General features: G+C 42.9%; 1 protein-coding gene across 8 annotated transcripts in view; it reads left to right on the top strand.

Moving 5' to 3' along the window:
- Positions 1-25,886, top strand: part of FBRSL1 (fibrosin like 1) — a 790,252-nt gene that overhangs the window by 479,612 nt on the left and 284,754 nt on the right. For all 8 annotated transcript variants that reach the window (XM_081893242.1, XM_081893244.1, XM_081893247.1 and 5 more), the window contains one exon: positions 24,500-24,529. In XM_081893242.1, coding sequence (XP_081749368.1) covers positions 24,500-24,529 — 30 coding nt within the window. The remainder of the gene's footprint in view (positions 1-24,499; positions 24,530-25,886) is intronic.

Raw genomic sequence — 25,886 nt, 5'->3', positions numbered from 1 at the left:
AATTACCAAACTCCTCTGTTACATCATCTGCTGGCCTGTTTCTGGGCCCAATTCAAAGTGCTGATTATAACCTTGTTTGTCCTATATGGCTCTGGACCAGAATACTTAAAGGACTGCATGCTTCCAGGCTAAGTTGCCTGTTCCCTTAGGTAATTGGGAAATATCTTTGTTGCATGGCCCCTCAATGTTTCAGCTGCATTTGGCAGGAAAAGGGGAATAAGCTCTTCTCTATTGCTTGATCCCTGGTTTATATATATAGAGAGAGAGGTCTCAGTGCAGCTCACACAACAAAACCAGAACATGAAACCACAAAATATATAATCAAAATAAAAACAACAACCCAATAACCCCCCCCCCCAAAAAAGAGCCACATTTTAAAAGATGTCAATCAAATCAACCAAAGACCTGATTAAAAAGGAACGTTTTTGCCTGGCACCTAAAGGTGCATAGTGAAGACGCTAGGTGAACCTCCCTGGAGAGAGCATTCCACAGACAGGGGGCCACTGCAGAAAAGGCCCATTCTCATGTTGCTACCCTCTGGACCTCTCGAGGAGGAGGCACACAAAGAAGGGCCTCAGAAGATGATCTCAGGGTCCAGGTAGTTTCATATGGAAAGAGGTGGTCCTTGAGGTATTGCGGTCCTGAGCTGTTTAAGGCTTTATAGGTCAAAAAGAGCACTTTGAGTTGGGCCAGTGCAGTCGAACCATGATCGGTGTAATACGCTGAAACCATCTTGCTCCGATGAGCATCCTGGTGGCTGAATTCTGCACTAGCTGAAGTTTCCTAACCGTCTTCAGAGGCAGTCCTATGTATAACACATTGCAGTAATCTAACCTTGAGATTACCAGATCATAGACAAGAGTAGTTAGGCTATCCCTCTCCAGACAGGGCCCTAGCTGGGCCAGCAGCCGAGGCTGATGGAAGGCATTTCGGGCCACTGAGGCCACCAAGCAATGAACCTGATCCTTCAGAGAAAGTGTAACCCCATCAAGAGCAGGCGATCTCCCACCCATCTGGTTTAGGGAATCACCCACTAACAGTGCCTCAGTCTTATCTGGATTGAGTTTCAGTTTGCTGGATCTCATCCAGTCCATTACCAAGGCAAGAAACTGGTTCAGCACTTCCACTGCCTCACTTGCAGATGTAAAGGAGAAATAGAGCTGAGTGTCATCAGCATACTGCTGACAATGTACTCCAAACCTCTGAATAACCCCACCCAGCGGTTTCATGTAGATGTTAAGCAACATGGGGGATAGGATTGAGCCCTGCGGAATCCCCCACTGAAGGTTCGACGGGGCTGAAAAGCACTCCCCAAGCAACACCCTCTGGGAACGACCCTCCAAGTAGGACTGGAACCACTGCAAATTGATGACACCCACTCCTAGTTCGGAGAGTCGCTCCAGAAGGATACCATGATTGATGGTATCGAAAGCCTCTGAGAAGTCAAGAAGAATTAACAGGGACATGTTTCCCTTGTCTCTTTCTTGACAGAGGTAATCATATAGGGTGACCAAAGCAGTCTCTGTGCCTAAACCCTGACGGAAATGGATCCAGAAAACCAGTTTCTTCCAAAAGCGCCTGGATCTGGTCTGTGACCGCTCACTTCAGGACCTTGCTCAGGAAAGGGAGATTAGCAACTGGCCAATAGTTAGGTTTTCCAAATCCAGGGAAGGTTTCTTAAGGAGTGGTTTTACCACTGCCTCCTTCAAACAGGCCGGGACCACCCCCTCTTGTAAAGAGGCATTGATCACCTCCCTGGCCCAGCCCGCTGTTATCTCCCTGCTGGTTTTTAATCAGCCAAGAGGGGCAAGGGTCTTGAGCACAAGTGGTGGCTCTGACTGATCCGGGCACCTTGGCCACATCCTTGAGCCTTACTCTTATAAGAGTGTAGGTGCTTATGAGCTGCCTAGAGTATGTCAGATTGAGGCAGGAAGATGAGCACCTTTAATAAATCAAAGCACCAATAGACTGGAGGTGTCTTTCATCCCCACCCCTCAGGCTCCTCTCTAAATTCAGGGGAATTCAAAACAAATTTGCAGGTTTAAGGAGAACTGCTGATAAGGAATGGCTGAAATTAATTGTGCTTGGCATAGCTCTGGTCAGCACCCCCTCTCAAATTATCTGTATGCACTCTGTCTTTACTGTGAAAGTACAGAACCCTTTCTGTAATAGATTTTTTAGTAAATTATCTGGAATGCACAGGAATCAGATTTCACTTTCCCATACCACCTCAGGCATCAACTACATGCATATATGGTCCCTTAATACAGAGTTCTCTGTCACTGCAGGGTTTTACTTGTGAATCTGCTGCAAACATGCTCTAAGATGTTTTATATGAATAAAACTTCTTGCAGCCCACGGTTTTTAGCAAGAGTTCAGCATAGGATATTCTCGTAGTCCCTTAGGCAGCAATAACCACATTCATCTGGCTTATTATTATTATTATTCAGCCCCTGATATTCTGGATGGGTTTTCATTTCAGTTGACAAGGAAAGGAATATCTCTGCCCCTTCCCAGCTTCATCATGTAGGCTCCTCTTCTAATAACATCAAACAGTCTGATTCCACCGTTAAAGGCAAATTAAGTTCTCCTGTATATCAAATTAGCTCTCTGAGGGTGGCATCAGCTTAGTTTCTTTTATGTTTAAGTCCTAGTTCTCTAATCTGTTTCTAATTCATTCTGTTCAGCAATTTTGCATTTCTGTTTTAGTGGGAGCAATGCTGATTAATTCCTTTTCATGACATCTATAGCTGCATCCTAGATTAAACCTGCTCTGATACAGAGGCTATCATTAAGCGTTAAATATTCTTGCAAGGCTACTTTAATTTGATTTAACATCAGTGGATCATTTAATACAGAGTCATTAATTCTCCATCTTGCGGCAAGGCCACATTCTGGCGGTGCTTTTAATCACAAGATTATTGTGGTATGATTTGGGAGGGATATGTTTCATTCATATATATATATATATGAATACACACACACACACACACACACACACACACAAACATCTTTGGAAACATTATGAAAGACCAAGTTGCCAAGGAAACAAGGCAGAAAAAACCCTATTAATTTCTGGCAATATTATGTATCACTTTACATATGCTGTGTTTTTTTGAGAAGATCCTGGTTTAATGAGGCTTATCAAAATAACCCTTAAAATGTTTTCAGAAACCACTTGCAACTTTATTTCATTCATTTCATATGCACACAGTAGATCCCTTGTTCACCTTTTAATACTCATTTAGTGGAGTGAACACGTCCTTCAGAGATGAGTATATAATGGAAGCCTGTTTGGAAGCTGTCTTTCCTCCTCCTCCTCCTCCTCCTCCTCCTCCTCTTCCTCCTGAGCTCCGCTGCCCCCAGACATCAGTCAGCTGAATAAAGGTGCTAGTGAAAGATTAATGTTAATTGACAACTGAGGGAATGTGTCAAGAACCACACAGCCAAGCTCCTAAGGATTTGAGGTTGTCCATAGCAACTCCATAGACATAGAGCCTTTCACCTGCCTGCCTGAGTCACATGGTACCAAAAAGGCACTAGGCCATTTTCCAGGCCTGTTTGGTGTAAGGTATGGATGACTGAATGTACCCTGTCATCCCAAACAGGGCTGCTCCTACAGGAGAGCCAGTGTGGTGCAGTAGTTGAGAGTGTCAGGCTAGGACCTGTGGGACCAGGGTTCAAATCCCCACTTGGCCATGAAGTTCACTGGGTGACCTTGTCACTACTGCCTCTCAGTGTGAACTACCTCTCGTGGTTGTCGTGGGGATTAAATGAGGAAAGGGGAGAAATTTATGCCACGTTGAGCAGGTTGGAGGAGAAGGTGGGGTATTGAGGCAATAAATGAATAAAATAATTAATTAGGCAGAGTAAGAGTCTGGATGCGGATGCGGGTGGACAGGACGCGGGTGGCGCTGTGGGTTAAACAACAGAGCCTGGGACTTGCCGATCAGAAGGTTGGTGGTTCGAATCCCTGTGACGGGGTGAGCTCCCATTTCTCGGTCCCTGCTCCTGCCAACCTAGCAGTTCGAAAGCACGTCAAAGTGCAAGTAGATAAATAGGTACCGCTCTGGCGGGAAGGTAAACGGCATTTCCGTGTGCTGCTCTGGTTCTCCAGAAGCGGCTTAGTCATGCTGGCCACATGACCCAGAAGCTGTACGCCAGCTCCCTTGGCCTATAAAGCGAGATGAGCACAGCAACCCCAGAGTCAGACATGACTGGACCTAATGGTCAGGGGTCCCTTTACATTTACCTTAAGAGTCTAGACATCGGAAAAGGCCAAAAAAGAAGAAGTGAGAGTTATATCACTACACTCAGAGCCAGTGTGCCTCACAGGTGGGCAGAGTGCTGTTGTGCTCACACCCTGCTTTTGGGGTGCACTTGGTTGGCCACTCTGAGAACAGAATACTAGACTAGATGGGATCTTCTTAGGTAATACACACCTTTATTTGCAGGTGTGGTGGGGGGCAGTGTCACTATTTGCTGCTCTTCCTCAAGCAGCAAAATGTCACATGAACAGCTAGGATCCAGTCACAGCAAAGGAGCATCTGAAGAGCTTTGGAAATGTATCAAGCTCCAGCTGTTACATAAGAGAAATCCATCTAGTCCCATGTCCTGCTTTCTATGGTGGCTAACCAGATGATTCTGGGAAGCCCCAAAGTTAGAAACAACTCATTTTTGTTGAGGAGCTGATATTAAGAGACCTAACTATTTAAGAAGAGCCACCTAGGAGAAGCTGATTTAAAAAAAAACCACCCAAAAAACTATTTTAAAAAACTCACCAAACAATAAATTATTTACATGAGAACGGGCAGATTGGCTGAGAAGAATAAAATAGAAACACAACTCCCCTAAAAAGAGCTCTATAAGTATTTGGGTTATATCCAAAGCTAGCCATTCTTGGAGTAGACCCATTGAAATTAGCAGGCATGGCTATCTTAGGCCCATTAATTTAAATTGGTTCACCCTTAATAGGACTTTGTTCTATACATTTCTTTATTTCTAATTACATTATGCATTATTCTGAAGTAATTGTGTGCATGGGTGGCAGGGAGGATTGGATTGCATTCAATAAAGCAGGAGTGGGGAACTGACAGATCCTCCATATTATATCAAGTGATTCAACTTCAAAGAAAGAATAGGGAGCATACGCATAGGTGCGCTCAGGATTATTCCTTTGCATCTCCTTTGTGAGGGACACATTTGGCCCCCAGGCCTGAGGCTTCCTGCCCCTGGTCAGGGGAGTGCTGTCAGCAGTCCTACCGAGAACCATGGGTTGCTGCAACTAGTCCTGAGAGCTCCTGGCCTTAGCAAGCATATTAGTAAAGGGAGTTGTCCATTTTTATGGAGGAGGGGACTCCTAATCCACTGTTCGGTATGTAGCACATCATTTCATTCCCTAGAAAGTGAGATGCTGGGAACAAAGCAAAGGGTTAAACCCAATTTAGTGCTGAGTTATAGTCACTTAGTAGATTACTCACCGAGATCCACCTCTGAGAGTCTTCTGGTGGTTCCCTCGCTGCAAAAGTGAAGTTACAGGGAACCAGGCAGAGGGCCTTCTCGGCAGTGGCGCCCTCTCATCAGAGAGATCAAGAAGATCAAGAACTACACAACTTTTAAAATACATTTGAAGACAGCCCTATATCTGGAAGTTCTTAATGTTTGGAATTTTATTATGTTTTTATATCTTGCTGGAAGCTGCCCAGAGTGGCTGGGCAGGGTGTTGTTGTTGTTTCTGCTGGAAACTTTGCTGCACAAGAGATTGCACAATCTGTTGTGCAATGGGTTTCTGTTGTGTTGGGCTCCTCTGTTGAGCAACATTAAAACTCGCCTTTGCACTAGTGGACGGAGAACATTGAATACACCCATTTGTTCCTAGCATCTCCTCACCTTCCAGGGTGGTGGGCCATATAATTTTGGCCCAGATTTTGATGGCCTCACGTCAGTAACCTTAGCACCTTGTCTTCATGTCCCATATAATGAATACAACCCTGCCAATCAAGACACTCTGTTTTATATCACTTATTACTAAATTGAAAATGGTGTTTTACTACAGTAATAAAGGCCTGGTACAGCGCGAGGTACATTTTTATACAACTCTATGAACTTTGTCATTGAAAACATTATAGCCTTGAATTTGAGAGCACAGTGGAAAGCTATATAATTTGATTACCTATATTAATCAACTAGAGTACAACATATAAAACCAGTAATGCATAAGTCTGACTGGAGCCAGATAACCCTCTTGTGCATCTTAGAAAGATTTATTTTCAGTAATATAATTCATTTGACATGAAAGTATCATAATTGCTGTTGCTAGGAAGAGTTCTTTTTTCTTTCTTTCTTCTTTTGGTTAGGGAAAAATAGTTATGGTTTCAAGAGCAGCTTCTTCTGTTAAATCTCTGCATATGAAAAATGGTGTCAAGGAATGGGGAAACAGGCTCCTTGTTGTAGTAATTGTGGCAGTTTTTCATTAAGTGGCTGAGCTAACAAAGTGGTCCAGCCTGAATTATATTTCTACTGCATGAAAAAGAAAGCAGTGTGGACAGGGGAGAGTTTATAAAAAGTGTCAAAATTCAGTATCGTCTTTCGGTCCCAAGGGTTAGAACCAGACCCTTTCGGGCCGCATGCAGACATATCTGTGACTAGGAACAGTTGGAAAGTTTTTCTGCTGTGATGTGAGCTTGTAAAACTGTTCTGAGCAAGGGGAGGGAGTTTGCTTTTTAACTGACATGCGCAACAGCCACTCAGCACTGAAGCACAGCCCTTCTGGCTGCAAATAGGAAGAGCAGGTTTCCTCTGAGTGATGCATGATGCAAATAGCACATGGTCAGCACTATGGCTGGATCGTGGCCCGAATGTCTAGTTTTAATATATCTATTGATCATTTCCCATATCTCTATAAAATAAAATAAATGCAAGCATTTTTAAAAATGCATTTACCTGCCTTCCGCAAAGATACTTTATTTTCACAAGGTTGTTTCATCTTACAGGTTATAAGCAAATTATGCACTATATAAAGCTTCATGGACAGCACTGCATTGACACATCTTGGGCCCTTGTGCTGAAGGGTGGGTAGAAAAACTAAATAAATAAATAAATAAATAAAATGAAGAGGGCTACTGTGTGTGTACATAACAGGCTTCACAGTAGCCATTCAAACAACCACCTAATTCACAGCAAGAATTCCTTTAAGCTGAGTCTCCTTAAGCGCAGGCCAGGAATAAGTGTGAGATCTGTGTTCCTGTCAGCAGATTAAAACTTATTAATGCTTAGAGGCAACATGGGTTTTGTTATATATAATGTTGCAGCTATTCATCCTAGAATGCATTTAAACTTTTCTTGGCTCTCTCTCACTGCCTGTCATGCAGCTCTGTTTGGGACTTCATTAACATATTTATTCAGCAGAGAACATGTTTAGTTGTTTTTTTTCTCAGCACAAGGCTATTATGAGCTGGCAGGAAACTGCTGTAGGAAATTTCAGCAATACAAAAAAGTGCACTTGAAGCCATTAATATTATCCTTATTAAAAATGACCCTCCTTCCTTTAAGAAAATATGCTAAGTCAGTGGCTGTAGAACAGGCTGAGATACTGTGACTTAATCTTAGGAAAGTTTATTTTATATCATAGGACAAAGAGCTGTATTTCCCCCTCTGTTATCATGTTATCAGCTTCTTGCAGGATGCTACTTTTCACTGCCCAGAGAGAGTCATTTTAAAATTATTGGTTTCCCATCTCATCTTCTTTAACCACATTAATTTCTTTTATCTCTATCTGACACATAGAAGGGCTATACTGTATAATTTCAATGTTCTCTATCACACCAGGAGTACTAAATAACAACACATCTCAGTAATCCTTACAATCCACTGTATATTTTGGAAAGTTGCTTGTTTGTCTGTTGGTTCCCTATAACAGCTGCTAGTTCCCTTTAATAGCAGGTTGTGCTGATTGCAAGCACACCAGCGGGGGAAGCAAGGCTCTGTTGAGCCCTACAGGAATGCATGTGCGGTCATTGTCACTGTGGGTGGGACCAGATTGTGCCACATTTATACAAATGTCAGCATGAACAAATACTTCCAACAAACTCAAACAAATCCTATTACTGTATGTGCCTAATATGTTGCATTCCAGAAGTACATAAAACAGCCTTCCCCAGCCTGGTGCCCTCCTTATGTATTGGATTACTGCTCTCATCATTTGTGACTATTGGCAATGGTTGCCGGGGCTGCAGGACACCAAGTTGGGGAAGATTAGTAGAAAAGCTGTATATCGTAAATTATTTTTTGCTTTGCCTATCCTTCACTAACAGCACTCCTTCATTTTGACACTGGTGCACATTCTCACGTTGTGACAAACCATTCAGTTGGGACTTCTAGTTGTTTTTAGTATTTTGCAGACAAGATTCTGTCTGATTTGACTGTAGCCTATGCTAATCTTTGATGCTTCACTTCCATAGAACATTTTAGTAACTAAAGAAAAAGAGTTGAATTTATGAAGCTACAGTACAGGAGAAGGTACCATGGTGCCCTCTAGATTTTGTTGGACTCCTATCAGCCCCAGCCAGCATGACCAATGAGTCTAGGATGAAGGGAGTTGTCCAACAACTTCTGAGAAGCACCATGTTGGCTATATCTAAATAGTTTACTCCATTAGTTTTGCTAAAACAAATTTATGAATGGGTAAGCGTTCATGAACTAGAATCCATGTCATCAGATGTATGAAGTGTTATCTATGCTTGGCAGATATTGAACCTGTGGCACTCCAAATGGTGTTGGTCTGTAACCCCCATAATCCCAGGTCATCGGCCATGTTGACTAGAGCCACTGAGAGTCCAGTAACGCCTGGAGGCCCAAATTCCCTGTCCCTGATGTAGAGGGAGAAGATATAATAGAGTGTAGAGAGAAAATTACTGGTATATTGTAAACTGCCCTATGATCCTTGGATGAAGGTCAATATGAAAATTTAATAATAATAACAAACATTTTTAACAGTAGGATCAGACAATAAAATACAAAATGTGCAGTTTATGGCAATTCAACTAAAGTCAAAATCTGTGCACAATAAACATGTTGACAATGCTATCCATAATAGCATCAGCTGCTGATAGCGCAATTACCCAAATATCCTAGCTAAATATTGTTTTTGGTTGTAGGGGTGGGGAGGTGTATAGATGAGGGCAGGACTTGTCTGAATGGTGCAGCAAGAACTTTTTAAATGTTGAGCCCTGTGGTAAGATACCATTTGGACTTTGGTTCAGACCAGGGAAAGGAATTCATCTCCGTTTCAGGCAGCAAAATGTATTGGGCCTGCACTGTTGTCTAATCATTTTATCTCGGGTTAATATTTAATGAGTGAGGCTATCCAGTTTCCCATCAATCTTTCCAACCGCACATTAGATTTTTTTCTACAATCTCTTAAACCCATTTAATCTTGCTACACTTCTGTTGTTCAAATTGACACATAATTCTCCCATCCTCTTTTTGTGTGTGGCCAGATCACAATCCCTATCCTTAGTCTCAGAGTGTAGCTTGGAAAACGGTGTGGGGGGGGGGGTAGGGAGGAAGGCTTAGGTTTTCATTGTGCCTCAAGTGTACACTAAGGATTGCTTCGTTTCATCCTGCTTTTTATTCATTTCCCTAAATTTCCCAGGAGCCCTGTATGGCTCATGAACCACAGTTTGGCCACCTCTACCATATCTCTATTTCTCTATCTATATATCTCTGTTCATCCATCCATTTATTATCAAATCTGCAGACTTCTTAGCATTTTTTAAAGGACTGGCAAAACCGCCTGTCTTTAGTGTGGTTTATGCCATTGATTTTCAGTTGCTTCAGAACCTGATTCCTTATACCCTCAAAAATAATACTAGCAATATTATTTTATTAAAGCTTCCGCAGGTACAAGAGCATCCACCAACATTGCCCTATAGTAAATTAGAAGCTGCCACTCATTGTCAGGGCTGGCATTGGACTTCAGAGGGCCCTTAGTACAGGGCCACAAGTGGGCCCCCAACACACACAGACCCCACACAATGCAGCTGCTGCAGATGGCTGCCATCCAGAAATGGCGCTCCTACCCACCCAATGCTAAAACAGCCACCTGGGAGCCTGGTGAACAGCGCAGTAAGGGTCTTTCTGAGCTGCTGTAGCCCTTTGCCAGTGGCACCAGTAACCAACCTGGCCTACCACTGGCACCAGGCGCACGCACGCGCACACACACACACGTAATAGAATCCCCTATCTTATATAATTTTTTTAAGTATAAATGATCTACTTGTTAAATCCCAACAATTACTTTCCGGTTCATTTTCTCTCGCACACACATGCTCGTCTTTTCTTTTCTTTTCTTTTTTGTTCAGCCTCCTAATATTTCTGCCTGAATTCTTTCACGACAGAAGCAAATGAAAATTACACCGTGGTTTTTAGGTCTCTGTTTCCTGATTTTTGCTTGTCATGTCATGAACTTCCTCAGAACAGTGAAATGGCAGCCCATCTCCCAGAGAGCTCCAGACTAGAATTTCGAAAGTTGTCTTGTTAACAGCTTGTCAGGAACCTACATTTCAGTCTCGCTGAGTTTATATCATGCACGCAAACAGACACACATTTGTGGGGGGGGGGGAGTTGCTGGAAATTATGATTTTTACAGGTTCTGACATTTTTCTAAAGAACTGGAATGCTCAAGGCTGCTCCCCCCACCCCTGTCTGCCTCCCTTAACAGGCTATGCTGTTTGGGGTAATATTCTGCGTTTGCAGCAACTGAACATCAGAGCAACATTCAGTTTCTTCCCTTTAAACATGTTCTTTGAATTATTTAAGGTGTTTTGATGTAGGCTAGAATTTGTAACAAAGTCCTCCAGCTTTTATCCTAACAAAAAATCAAAAAGGTTGAAGGGTTTTTCTCCCCCTCCTTCCCCTCCTCCCTCCGCTGCTTTTCTCCCCCCTCTGCTTTTCCTCCCTCCTCTCTCTGCTTTTAATAGATCCTAGGTTGGAGCATCAGGGGACTTCCTTTTATGTTGTACAGCATGAAATGACTTAGTCAGGGCCTTCCTGATTAATTTATGAAGACTAAGGAAAAGAGAAGAGAAAAGGGGGCTTGGAGGGGGGGTAGGGGAATACGGAGGCCCGTTGGGAATCGACCCCTAGCTGTAGCAGATCAACTCACTTTTGTGGAATGAAAAGAGACTTTTAAATAGTGTTTTTTAAACCGTTGGCTCCTTGACCCATGGAAGTAACACAAGGAGGCAGCTTTGGGGGTGCAGAGACAATAATAGAGTCCAAGGAACTGCTTCCTGTGCAAACACTGGGCCTTTCCTTTCTCTCTTTTTCTCTCCTTTTTATTTTTTTATTGTTTTGTGCTAAAACAGTGGTGGATTGGAAGATTAACATGCTCTGAGGTAAAAGGGGAATGGTAGAAAATCCACCCTAATTTCCCTCATGTAAGACACATCGGGGGGGGGGGCAGAGAGAGATTTCCCTTCTCTCAGCTTGCAGGTGACAGCTGTTGGTCACTTAACAAAATGGCCTCCACAACAACACCCCCACACCCATTCACACACCTTTGGCTCAGCCTGCACCAGCCATGTTGATGCATCATTGCCTCTCAAAATTAGTTATAGCGCTCAGGGCTATCCTCAGTTGCCAAATTGCCACCACTAAGATTGAAAGAGGGGGGGTGAAAGAGAGCTCAGTTTATACATGTATAGTGCTTATGACCTCCGTCTCCCAGCCAAATGCTGAGAAAAGAAAGGGGGGAAGTGGTGAAGGAAGGAAATTGCTACCCTGAGGCTCAGTCTGTTTCTTACAGTTCTACCCCTACCCCCCACCTCCGCCCTGCTCCCCCTCAGCATTCGGAAGCCAGAGCTGGTCTAGCCATGGGGAGGCCCTGGACTCATTTCATCAAGCTGTCAAAGAGCTAGTGGAGCTAAGAGGACTCTCTCCTGCCTGGGGCAAGTTCAAGTCAACATTCAATTTCCTCCCCCTTCCTTTCTTCCTTTCTATCTTCTCTCTCCCTCCCCGAGCCCCCCACCCCGCAAAAGCTCTTGGCTAGCTTCTACGCTTCTCCCTGAGCTGCAACAGCTCACAGTTTCTTGCCAGTGGGGAAAGACTCGGGGGACCTTATAAAGGACACAGTGGCAAAATTGCTGCAATAAATCAGTAGCCCTTCGACACTTGGCGGAAGCTCAATGTTTTGGCAGTTTCTTCCTTCTTTTTTTGTTTTTTTGCGTAAAGCCTCAAGTCCCATTAGTGGGCTTTTCTGTCAGCTTGGCTCATGATAAAGCTCCTTCTTCCCATCTTCTTAAGCAACACCCTGCAGACTTTAATATGGTGCCAAACCTGAGTATGTGGCAGAGGGACCCAACACCCCCTCACATCCCTTATACACACAGAAACACACACACACACACGCACGCACGCACCCACACACACCATGCCACCATTGCTACCACCCAATCATTGTGAGGTGCAGGGAGCAGGGGGCTCCATCAGCTAGGCCTCAAAACCATATGAACCCCAGGACCTGTTCAGCTTTAGAAAATGCAAAATAGCAACAGACTTTTATGAGGAAGTGCAGAGTGCCTTTTCCCTGCTGCTTTGTAAATGCAACTAGTGCTCACATACTTCTAGAGTTCCGAAAGGAACGGCCTGCAGCTGAAGCCTGCTTGAATGTTAGGGGAAGACCCATAGCTCAGTGGTTGGAGTATGTGCTTTGCATGTTAAATCATCAACACAATCCCCTTCATCCCCAGTTAAAAGGTTCAGATTGCTAGGGATGGGGTAAAACTCTGCCCGAGACTCTGGAGAGTAGTAGCCATAGTTGCTCTGAATGGGCAGATAGGGCAGATAGTTTGAAATGATATAAGGCAGCTTCCTATGTCTTGCCACTAAAGACTCATCACATAATCCCAGATTTGGGGTAGCTGGAAGGGAGGAACGGCGCTCCGCACATGTTCAGAGACACTTGTGTTTGTTTAATGGCTGCATATTGGTACAAATCAAGGCCTATGCACTCACCTCTGGAAATAGCTTCATTGTAAGTTTGAGTCTGATGTTTCTTTTTTCGAAAATTAAGCACCGTAAAATGATACAAGGGTAGACTGAGGCATGACTCACGAGTCACTTGTGTTCTCTGGGCAGTCCAACTGTCGGTCTTGAATAAAAGGATGTCTAGGTTTTTCTTTCTTTTCTTTTAAGTCTCTTTAGGGGGACGGTAACTATGTAGGACAGCACATGCTTTGTGCTCAAAATCCTGACATTTCTAGTAAAAAGGAGCAGGTAACAGGAGCTGCAAAAGGCCATCTTCATGAACCCTGGAAAACAGCTTCCGGTCAGAGCATTGGTCTAGAATGATGAATATATAGCCTATCTAATGTAAGGCAGCTTCCTAGAACTTTCCAGTTTGCACATGCAATGATTGGGCAGAAGCGGGAGCTATATGTAAGCAGATATTGTGTCAGGGAAAGTTGGAGAGTATTTATGAAACTACGTAACACACTTGAACCTTGGATTCCACAGACTGAAATCTCAATTTAAACCTTGCCCAGTGCCAATGCACATTTTGTCCTCACTGCCACTGAAAAGGGTGATGTCATGCCTCAGCTCTCAAACGCCTTAAGTACTGGTGCAAAGGTAGAGGAGTTTGGCCCCATGTTCTCCAAATCAACCTAAGGGATGGCCTTGCTCTCTGAATTTGCTTCTAAGACTGATCAAACAAAGTGACTTTAACTTTCTTCCACACCAACCACCTAAGGATGCTTAGCCCTCACGCAACTGCTGTTTCTGACTAGAGCATTGGCCTTCCACAATTAGGCTACATGGCACCTCAGGTGGATTGCAACAATGCCTGCATCACTGCTTTCTTCCGGCCTTATAACTTGAAAACTGAGCTTGCATTTTGCTTCCTCTTATTGGCCTAGGCCTTGGGAGTGCAATTGCACCACACACACACCCGGGGCATGCACTCATGGGTTCCAGGTGGGTCCACAGATTAAGAGTCTCATGCTCTACTTGACAGAGCTATCCTGGCTAGTTGAAAAACACTGCTCTGGAGGACATTAAGTGACATTGGGCTACAAGGATCCATGCCAAATCTGTCTGTCTGTCTGTCTGTCTGTCTAGCTAGCTATTTCCAGTTTGCATATAATCATTGGGCTGTCCTCGGGCTAGTCCAATACTCAAGGGTTTGTTTAATCTCTGATTTGGTGAAGCAAGTGTCTGTGCTTTTTTAGGAACAATGCAAAGCCCTGTAGTTGTTTCCGCTGGCTCCTTAATGCCTGTTAGCTACTGCTTGCTGCTGCAGGCAATGCTCCTGGTATATTGCCCCAAAGCCTTGCTCAGTGCCCCCATGGGCCTCAAGCACTGCAGCTATAGCCACCTTTGCCTCCCCCCCATCCAGCTGAGAATCCATGGCACAGTTTGAATGTATCTGCATTAAGTGGCTGTGCAAGTACCTGCCTTCCAGGCAGCCCCAAACCTTTTCTGGTTTTAAATATTTAACACTGATTCTAGTAATATATGCATATGTGAAGTATATGTCTGCTGTATATTTAAAGCAGCAAACTATGTTGTTGTTTTTTTACACAGTGATTCTTCCTACATTACTTTTACAATGCTTTTATTTTCTCTCTTGCACCATCTGAGAATCCTCTGTAATCTCAAACCTTGCTATATAAACGGTTTACTTTCACTGTGGTATTATAGGACTGAGGACTAAGGGAATAGATCTGGACCATGAAAGAAGATGAAAAAGATGAAATTTGGCTTTTAACAAACAAGTCTTGTCCAGTAGGATCAATAGCTATGCAAAGTGGCACCAATCCCTCTGTGTAGCTAACTGAAATATTGTAAAAACCCTGATAATGTTCCCCACTACCTGAGATACTTAAGAGGCAGAAGAGGAAATATGTAATTCATTTGGTTTAGATTCCATTCAAATATAGTATTGGAAAATGCCAAGGTCACTTAAATAATGCAAATAGAGTCCAGAAAACAAGGCCGCCTGATAACACTTCAGTAATGAAAGTGAATGAAAACTATGCAATTTGAGAAGAAAGGAACAGAGAGGTTTTGTTTTGTTGTTCAGGCCTTGTACGTAGCAGGGTGCTATTCAGCTAAACATACAAAAGAAAACTCCCTTAGAACTACACAGCCAATCCAGACGCTTGCTACTTTTTGTGAATATCATACCACTCTGCTTAGTTGCTATAGACCACCTCAACCCACCCCCCTTCTTGGTTAGTTGACTTTAAGATTAACAGAATAAACACCTACAAACTGATTGATCCCTGCTGTTGTACTTCCAAGATCCATAGAGAGAGAAGATAGTACTGCTATTAATCTGAACAGTACAGAAATGCACCCATTCAGCAATTAACCACGATTAAACAAAAAAGGCTGTTTAAAATAAGCACAGGAATGAGTTTATTTGACCATTGACCATAACAGAACATAAAACAGAATACTAAATCATAATGCCACCAGAAATCAGGCTGTAAACAAAGAATTTGTAACCTAGCTTAGATTAACAAGGTTATTTAATGAACATGAAAATGTATTTAAGAATCATGGTAAAATGTGTAAACTTATGCAAAAGTTGCATATACTGTGCGTAATAGAATATTGCTATATGTGTCAAATATATCTGTATAGGGTTGTAGCCAATGTTAGTCCTACTCAGAAGGCACCCATTGAAAATAATAAGCATGACTAAAGTAGAGCCATTGATTTTAGTGGGTCATCTTTGAATATAACTGTAGTTGGATGCAATCAATAGAGCCTCTTTCACAGTAGCCGATGACATGGCGTAGCAGGAGGGCTCACCTGACCACCTAACACTAAGTTGTCTGCTCCTTACTCTGATGGTGGGTGGAGTGAAGCAGCAGGGAGTGTGGCATGGTCCAAATGCACCCAACAGGTGCTCAAGTGGTGCGCTTGCATTGTGGCGACCTTTTTGCCACATCATCCCTCTCCTTCCCAATAAGAAGCCGCGTCTCAGCTGTCCAGAGGTCAGGTGAGTGCTTGCCATGCCTTCAGAGGCGGCCCTTATGATTATCCAGTGACCTCCCAGTATGCCCTATATTATAACCCCCAACAAGAGGCCAGTCTAAGAGACTGTTTTGGATTACTGCCATCTCCAGCTTTCTAAACATTTGCTACTAATTCTTGCATTGTTGTAGAACGTTGTTTGCTCTGCACAACTTTGGAAGATGTTTCAGCAAAGGTACTTTTTGCTATCATCTTTATTGCTCTCTACAGTAAGGAAAAGCTTTTGAGGTCATCTAGATTCAGGCAAAGTTACATTTTTGTCACTTGGTAACTGCACTATTCATGGGTGCTCGAGTATATTATTTTATAATTTCTATTTTAAAAACTGCTGGTTTTATTCATATTTGGTGGGGGGGGGAATTACGACAATTCAAGCAGCTTGAAATTGGTTTACTTTTTCCTCTTAGGAAAATAGTACCTTCAGACAGTGTTTTTTTCTGGGGGTATGCAGGGGTATGCATATCCCTAAACATTTTGTGAATCTTAAGTTTGGCCTCATTGAGGGGCAGTATTTCAATATGTGTAGAAAAATGAGAGTACAGTACCCCCAAACAGTATTTTTTTAGAAAAAAGCAATTCCTTTAGACATTGTTGCTTATAAATCAAGAAGGTCAGTGCAACTTCTTGAAAATCAGAAATAATAATTAAGGTTTAAATGAGGTCCAAATCAAGGCCTTTCTTGATTTTCAAGGACACTTGGGAACTCTAATACGGGAGTCTCTCTTTCTCTGTGTCTCACCCCTAGAAAGATCAGCCTTGCCTTCACTTCCAGGGCACATTTGGCAGCAACCAGCTCGATGATAGCAGATCAAGCAAACTCCAGAAAGTATTGTTTGTTTGGGATTTCATTTTTGAAAAGCTTACTTGCCACTAGCAAGATTCAGGCTTAAACCTGCCTCTGCCCCCAAACTGTTTTTACAAAAAAAAAGAAGAAGAAAAGTGGGGCAATTAGGATCTCCTTTGCAAACATTCTTGGTGGAATTAAGAGGCAATTGGCACAACTCTGCCAGTAATCCCTTTACAAGCCTTTATGAACACAACACAATAGGCTGTTTACAGATTTACTTATAGACCTGGCGTGTTAACAGGCCTGTAGGAAAATTCAGGTAATTGAGGCTTTTGTCTTTAAATGAGCCCCCATAGCTGTCAGCGGTTGCCATTCCTCACATTTCTTTAACTGTGTATTTTGACAAGGGCTTTTGTCCCATTGACAACAGCTGCGTGGGAGGTGAAGATGTGGAGAGCTTTCTCTTCTCCCTCCACCCTTTAAATTCCTTCATGGCTCACATTCTGTAAGAAAAGCTTGTTGCATGGCTTAAACCAGCAAACTTTCGCCTTGGTTTTTGTTTCCCCACTCTTCTGAATGTGCTGCTTCTCTGGTTTTCCAGATAATAGTTGCACAGCAGGATGACTCAGAACCAATTTATTTCTGGGGCTTGGGTTCTCATGAATTACACACACTCAGGAGGTGTTGGGCACCAGCAATATACTCCAGTATATTAATATAGTTTATTATTATTAGTTATTAAATTTGTATACTGCCCTGTAGCCGCAGGTCTCACCTAGTTTACCCCTTTAATGTGTGTGTGTCTTCAAATATTCTCTCCTATTCCACGTTCAAAAATTCTTACCAAGGGTTTTTGATGATACAGTGGCAACTTCAGTAGACCCAGCAGATCTACCTGTAATACACTTGTTTGCACACATCACAATAAGCTAAACTGTAGTTTATTAAAACCATGTGGATGTGCTGGTTCTTGGGAGTAGTTTGTGCGCACTTTGCTCTTCCCAGTTTCTTTTAGCACAGTGTGGCCTGGCAGCTAAGCAAACACAATATATATGTATATATATTCCATTCCCTTTCCCCCAGCTGCAAGATGTCTATGACAAAAGTGTCTCTCACCAAATGTAAACAAACGGTGGGAAAGACTATGAATTGAAAGGTGAGAAAATAGATGTACCTTTCCCTGTTTATCTGTTTGCTTTGTAACACAAAAATCTTAATAAAAACTAATTAAATGTGTGTGTGTGTGTGTGTGTGTGTGTGTGTGTGTGTGTGTGTAGGGAGAGAGAGAGAGAGAGATAAAAAAGATAAAAAGTTGTGTGTAAATTGAAAGTGCACAGGGTAAAATAAGACATGAAAAGGGGGGAGAAAAAGAAAAATACATAATACCCATATGCAATACAAAAGAACCTTATAAATATTGCAAGATTGTTATTGTAATTATCCTATAGTTAATGTAATACAGTGTTTATAAAAATGAATTCCAAACATTTCTTTAAAATTTCCATGGCAAGTCTATGTTTACATGTGATGTGTTCCTGTGTTGCAAATTTGTACGTATCTTCTATCTATTCCAGGGGTCGGCAACCTGTGGGCCATGGGCCACAAGTGGCCCACAGGGTCGTTTAAACGACCCACGAGCCACCCCCAGACCAAGCTGTCTGCTTGATGAGTCCCTGTGTGCTGTGCTAAACCGGCACAGCGCAGAGCGGGGACTCGCTTTTGCAGCCCCGGAAATCGCGTCTGCGCAGACGTGATCTGGCCCACAGAGCGATCTCTGCGGGAGTGAACCGGCCCAGGCGAGGTAAACCTTGCTGACCCCTGATCTATTCATTAAAGGGAGCTGCATTTTAATTTTTTCCAGTTCATCAATACCTGTCCGTTTGCCATAGTAGAGGCACGGAGAGTCCACTCATATTGTCCCTTTCTTAGGTTCCAAATATTGGGTATATACGGTAATTCAGAAGGATATTTTCCTCAGCAAATTTAAGATTATTCCATACAGTTGCATTGATTGTCTCTATTACCCTCTGCCAAAAATTTACCAATGTAGGACATTGTAAGAACATGTGTTTTAAAGAACTGTTGTCCCTGTTACGTCTTCAGCAGCTAGATGTCTTAGATAGCCCTTCCATAAATAAGCGTAATGTAGTCAGGTAAGTTCTGAATATTATTTTTTGCTGTATAAGTCTTAGTTTTGCCCACAGGGCAAAACCTGGGTACAGATTGTAATTAAGTAAGAGAACTAGGGAGGAGTGGCTGATTTGTATGGTTCTAATAAACAATAGTACAGTGGTACCTCAGGGGGGTGGTGCTGTGGTCCAAAGGCCTAGGGCTTGCCAATCAGAAGGTTGGTAGTTCAAATCCCCGCGACAGGGTGAGCTGCTGTTGTTTGGTCCCAGCTCCTGCCCACCTAGCACTTCGAAAGCACGTCAAGTGCAAGTAGATAGATAGGTACTACTCCAGTGGGAAGGTAAATGGCGTTTCCGTGCGCTGCTCTGGTTTGCCAGAAGCAGCTTAGTCATGCTGGCCACATGACCCGGAAGCTGTCTGCAGACAAATGCCGGCTCCCTCGCTCTATAGAGCGAGATGAGAGTGCAGCCCCAGAGTCATCCGCGACTGGACCTAAGGGTCAGGGGTACCTTTACCTTCACTGTATGGCTTTCTGCGACACGCAAAGCAGGCCCAAAGCAACAGTGTGTTGTGGCATCTTAAAGACTCATAGATTTGCTATGGTATAAAACTTTCATGGATTCCAGCCCACTTCATCACTTGCAAGTTCACCTTGTGTCCACAGAAACTCATGGCGTAACAAATGTGTTTGCCTTTAAGGTGCTACAAAAACCCTCATTGCTTTTGCTGCAAGAGACTAAGACAGCTACTCCTGGAGAATTTTACAGTATAAGATCTCTCTTATTAATTATATATGCTGGTGGAATATACATTTCACTACTAATACTAATAATATACACATAAATAATAATATTTATATGATAGAAAATGTTCCTGGGTATCAATAGTTTAGATACATCTTGTTTTAAATGTGTATCAGAAGTTAAATGGTACATTTGCTGTTGTCCGCAGAATGCATCTAAACTGACACATCCATTTAGAGGGGACTGTTCAAGAATAGGGAAGAAAAAGGTTCTATTTCCTTGGCAAGCAATGTATGTCCTTAAAAAAAACAATGCAAAAACCCACCTCTCCAAAGGATTATGGGATAGCTTCCCATAGTTCAGTGAGGCAGGAAAACAAATCAAAGGAAATCCAGGACTAATCACTCGTGCCCAGAAAATTTAGTCTGCAAACAACACAGAAATTATCTACTTAATCCAGAAGCAGATCAAATCCCTGTTAGTCTTGTATTAAAAACTGTACATGAATGTACTTAGACAGTACCACATGTTTGAACCAGACCACAAATTTCCCTTTTACTCCTGCTGAGGAATGCTCTAGATCTTTTTTCATTCTTTTTTAGGGAATATCAATCATAAGAATGGTTAACAAAGAACATGTTAAAGTACTATAACATGTACATTGTTAACCATTCTTCTGATTTGTGTCAATTAAAAAAAGATCTGTAAGGTGAACCTACTTAAAGGTAAAGGTAAAGGTACCCCTGCCCGTACGGGCCAGTCTTGCCAGACTCTGGGGTTGTGCGCCCATCTCACTTAAGAGGCCAGGGGCCAGCGCTGTCCGGAGACACTTCCGGGTCACGTGGCCAGCGTGACATCGCTGCTCTGGCGAGCCAGAGCCGCACACGGAAACGCCGTTTACCTTCCCGCTGGTAAGCGGTCCCTATTTATCTACTTGCACCCGGAGGTGCTTTCGAACTGCTAGGTTGGCAGGCGCTGGGACCGAGCAGCGGGAGCGCACCCCGCCGCAGGGATTCGAACCACCGACCTTTCGATCGGCAAGTCCTAGGCACTGAGGCTTTAACCCACAGCGCCACCTGCGTCCCCTGAACCTACTTATGCTATTGTAAATATTGCTATTATTAATGTGTGTTCTGTGTTTCTTTGTTCTTCGTTGCATTAAAGAGTTGCAGCCATATGGCATTTTCTGATTATTATTTTTTCCCTTAATATTTTTAGTGTTCTAAATGTCTTACATCAGGTATGGGGAAACCTTTTCATTCCAGGGGCCACATTTTCTTCTGGGCAACCTTTTGGGAGCCACCTGCAGGTCAATGTGAGGCAAATGGGAGCAGAACAATTAATGTCCATCTTACCTTTGTTTCTACACACACTCATGCATCCTTCTCTGTCCTCCATTGAGGCAAGCAAGTTTTATAGAATCATAGAATTGTAGGGTTGGAAGCATCATCTAGTCCAATGTCCTGCAAGACAAAGCAAGACCAGTGAGGGGTGTGGCTTGGGGAAAGAGGATGTAGCCTAGAGAGGAAATGTGACCTGGAGAGACTTGAAAATTCACTTATCCAAATGAGAGGAATTAGTACCCAATCCTTGCTATACACATTGTAGATTCAGATATTCGAACAACAAGCATTTTTTACTTCATTGTTTACTTTTTGCTGGTTGGCTGAGGAATTGAGAGGGAACAATAGGACCGGGGCTGTCTTAAGCATATGCACTGGGGTGCAAAGATCCGCCCGGCAGCCCACCCCCAGGTTGCCCAGTCCCAGGTGTGCGGGAGGGTGGAGCTGGCTGGCCACCTCAGCATTTCGCTGGCTCGGTCGCCCCCAAACTCACGGCACAGAGCTGCCCACAGCAGAAGAGCCCACTGTGGCGCTCCGATCAATGGGCGGGCTCTTCCCTGGACTCAACTCTCAGGCCCCGGACTCTCAGCCTGGCACCCCTGAGAGCCTGGCATCTGGGTGCCCCACACCCCTAGATGCTATGGGCAAGATGGCCCTGAATAGGACAAATCAGCAGTTTTCCTGGGTTTTCTGGGGGGCGTGATGAGCTGGGGGGGGGTTCCAACATTTTGTGGTCAGGAATGCATTAGAAAATTTCCCATAGGAATCAATGGAAATTGTTGACTTGTTATGCAAATACTCACCTAACATACTCTTTCCATAGACCTCATTGTGTTTGGATAACAACAATAATGAACATTTGATGCCCTTTCTGGATACTCAGAATTAGCTGCCTGAGGCAGCTGCCTCACATGCCTTCAGACAGTGGAACATGCCTTCAGGGAAGTGGAAATGGCATGCAAATAACTGCTCCTAGGTTTTAGAGGTCTTTCTGTCCATTCTGTCCATTTTGATAGAAGCAGACGTCTAGTATCCCTCAGAGGGAGAACCAGTGTAAGATGCCAAAGATCAAATCTCTTCCCCACTGGTTGCTAGTGCTTTGACCGCAAAATCCAAAGTCAACTAATTCATATCCTCTGTCTAAAATAATGTAACTTGAGAAGCAGCCCTTGGTGGGCAACTGACAAAATGTGCCATAATATATTTTCCAGGGAAGATGAGATTCCCTGTTTTAATGTAGAAACCACCCCCCTGCTGCTTTTGAGGTCATTTTGTGCCCATAGAGAAGGCTGCAATAGCTTCATTTGTACTTTGCAATGGTAATGTTTTCTCATCTCCAGCCAGTGAGATCTATGCATCCCTAAACATTCCAAGGTGTCATTATCCTGCCATATGTACAGCTGAAAATAGAACTATTCCATTTTCAAAGCCAGCAAGTGTGTCCAATGTAAAACGACTGCCACCCCTTCTCCTTCTTGACTTTATGGGTTTTTTCCCATCTAGAAAATGTTTTAAGAACTTTAGTCTCCTAAGATTTTAAGCACAGGAGAGCAACTGTACTACAAATTGATAAACTTGAGACCAGGTTACTTAAGGAACTGCATTGCCCCATATATCCTTGCCCAGGGGTGGAGGAAGGGGAGTGCGGTGGGTGCGGGCCACCCCGGCTGTCACCACTGAGGGGGGTGACAAAATGCCGGGTGGCACTCACCGTGGGGCCTGTAGCGCACCTGAGCCACGCTTCTCTCCTGGGAGTGACACAGTGGCTTGGGCGCTCACAGGCTCCACACTGCCCCAAATGGTCCGCCCACTGCCTCCCCCCCAGCTGTAGGGTGGCTGAGTGGGAGGAGGCAGGCAGTCTCTGGAGGCCCCCGCAGTGCACCCCGCTTTTGCCCTGCCCCTGGGCGTGCCACTTCCTCTGCTGCTGTCCTTGCCAGCAACTGTGCTCCTTAGCTCTAGGGGACTGCTGAGAGTATTGCATGCCCCACAGTCTTAAGTCTTTTGTATTTTATATCACTTCAACAACGGAATGAATAAAGATAGCTCTTTCCCTGTAGAATCACATTGAAGTGGGCAACGCTTTCTTTCTGTTGAGGGTTTCATTCCCTCAAAGGCATCCTGGCAATGGATAGAAATCATACAGCCAGCATTTTTAGTAAGCTTTCTACTATGATCCCAATAGAGTCGGATTCATGGAAGTGTGACCAGTTCGGTCACACTGGGGGGGGAGCCTTGGGGGTGCTGCGGGGGGCGCGACAACCACAGTATGTTGTAGAATGGAAGGCAAGAGATGAGGGCGCCAAATTTTAGCATCACATAGGATGTCATTGAACTTTGAGACCCCAAGGTCGTCCACTGATCCCAAACCTGAACAGTAACAGCCAAATTAGGTTCCACATGTCCCCAAGTCAATATATATGTATTTTGGATTCTGTGTCCCAATGTACCCGTCTAGACATTGAATCAATATAGTAAAGTCCCAAATGGACTATGAGGAGGATCTGTAGAAGAATCTCTCCAAATTGGCTAACTAGTCAACAGAACAGCAGATAAGAGTCAATGTTTATGTCTCAATTTGCCCTTACAGACATTGAGATGCTTCTGCCATTCTGTTGCCCAGGGAGCCAGTTTGGAAAAATCCTTTTTGAGATCCTCACAGTCCACTCAGGATTTCACTGTCCTTAATAATTTGGGTCATCTGCACAGTTTGCTACTGCAAGCTATGGTATTCATTTCTAAATCCAAATAATTTATGAACAAATTAAATTGTCCTGATCTCAATACAGATTCTTAGGGATGTCCCCACTGGGTGTTAAAGCCCACTCTCAGAACAGTTTCCAATACATAGGAGGAACATTTGCCTTCATATGCCATGACTGATATGCTAGGAACTTTTAGTGAAGGACTTCATCAAATGGCCTTTTACCCAGCCCAAAATATCTCACTTTTCCAAATGCTCAGGGCAGCTAATGCCTATCTACTGGGATGTTTGTGTATTTATCCAAATTTAAATAGCATTATTTGGGTATGTTATTTTAGTTCATGTTAACATGCTGAGATTATTTATTTCAATGTTAAAATAGGGAATACGTTTTCAAAGGGAAATGATGTGATTTGCCAGGGAAATTCAAAATTCTGGTTGTATTGTAAAAATAAAAATGGAGGGAGTCTGTGACATTTTTTATTGATATTACCTTGTGTTTCTTTCACAAAGATAAGTTTATTATTATTAATTTCATAGAATTTACACACCTCATTATCTACATGCTTACCAATACTCTCAAAGAATTCTAAAATTCAAATAAATGTGGTTATTGCAGTCCCTTCTAATTGTGCTACATATCTTATGAGGCCCTTAGTGCTAAGAAGGTTTTGAGTTGTATACATTGATGTGTATAATTTCTGCATCTTTTCATAACAGAGTCTTCTATTTCTTTCTTTTTAATCTACAGTGTGACAGTGAGAGTGACATTGACGATAAGGTAAGTCCAAACGTCCTTTCCTTTTTGTTTTGACTCTACTGCCTTCCTGAAGCTTGGAAACTCTTTTTCCAGGAAAGTAAGAGGAAACTATCTGCTTTTATGCCAGATTTTAGAAATAGTGATTGCTAAACCTCAAATGCTTTGGGTCACTATACAAGATGTCTTTTCCCTTGGGCTTTACTATGTACATAAAATAGGGTTTGTTGTTGCTAACATGACGACCTTCTTTGATTAATGTGCTTTGATTGGAAGAGCACTCAAGACTGCAATAGCATTCCTATCATGTTATTTTGGAGGAAGACTTCCCTCAGTAACTGCTTGAAAGGCAATATTTTATTTATAATGACTTTTGAATATGTCAGTTTTCGTAATGGGTTTCGAAGATGGACAACCAATCTTTGCAGATGATGTTGTAACTGTCAAGGTATATTTTGGCTTCATGCATACATATTTATCATGCAGCAAAGATTTTTTTACCCCTGACCCTTTTGCTTGATACTCGCATTAGTCATTGGGAGATTATAGTCAGATGTTTGGGATGGGGAGAGATGAATGTATGGGTTCTTGTTTAAACCCAGTGACCTCCACTGACCTAAAAATGTCCCACCTATAGAAGAGGCAAGTTTAATTAACATCACTAAACTCTGAAGCACTCCCACTGACTGCAGTGAGACCACTATGAGACTATGTTGAATTCCATTGTGAGCTTCAGACTGACATTGTGTTAAAAGAAAAATTTATTGCCTGTAAATAAATAACCTTCAAGTTCATCAGATATTAGTCTCAAGCCATGCTGACATTTACAGCTGCCTTGGTTCTGTCTTTGAGTGGGCTGAAGTTTTTACTGCAATTTTTGAAGAATACAATTAAAGTAACATTCAGACAAAAAGGGAGTGTTAAAATATGGAAGTTGTTTTGGCCATATAAATTAGAAATACAAATATATTGAGTTGTCATAACTCTCAAGAAATGTTGATCAAATGTTTTCATATCTATCTTCTTTGCACTCACATCAATACATTTCCAGTTCAGATAAAGACAGGAACTACAAATTGTTTGTTAAATGCTTTTATTTAATTAAAACATTTCTCTCCCACTCTTCACTGCAAAAACAATTCCAGGGTGGGTAACAATAACATATATACAAAACAGCGTAAGTGACAGCATAATACAGGTTAAAACAAGGCAAATGAATTATAAATGAACCCAGGAAACACCAAATCTGATATAACCAAGTCTTTACCCCGCACCAGAAGTTGAATAGCAACACCACCCTTTGTATCTCAGAAGGAAGGGAGTTCTAGAGCTGAGGTGCTGCCACCTCGAAGGTGTTGCATGGAAGGCACCATATTCCCCC

This window comes from Podarcis melisellensis, assembly GCF_964234715.1.
Source record: "Podarcis melisellensis genome assembly, chromosome: 16".
Lineage (NCBI taxonomy): Eukaryota > Metazoa > Chordata > Lepidosauria > Squamata > Lacertidae > Podarcis > Podarcis melisellensis.
This window is presented reverse-complemented; position numbering and strand designations above follow the sequence as displayed.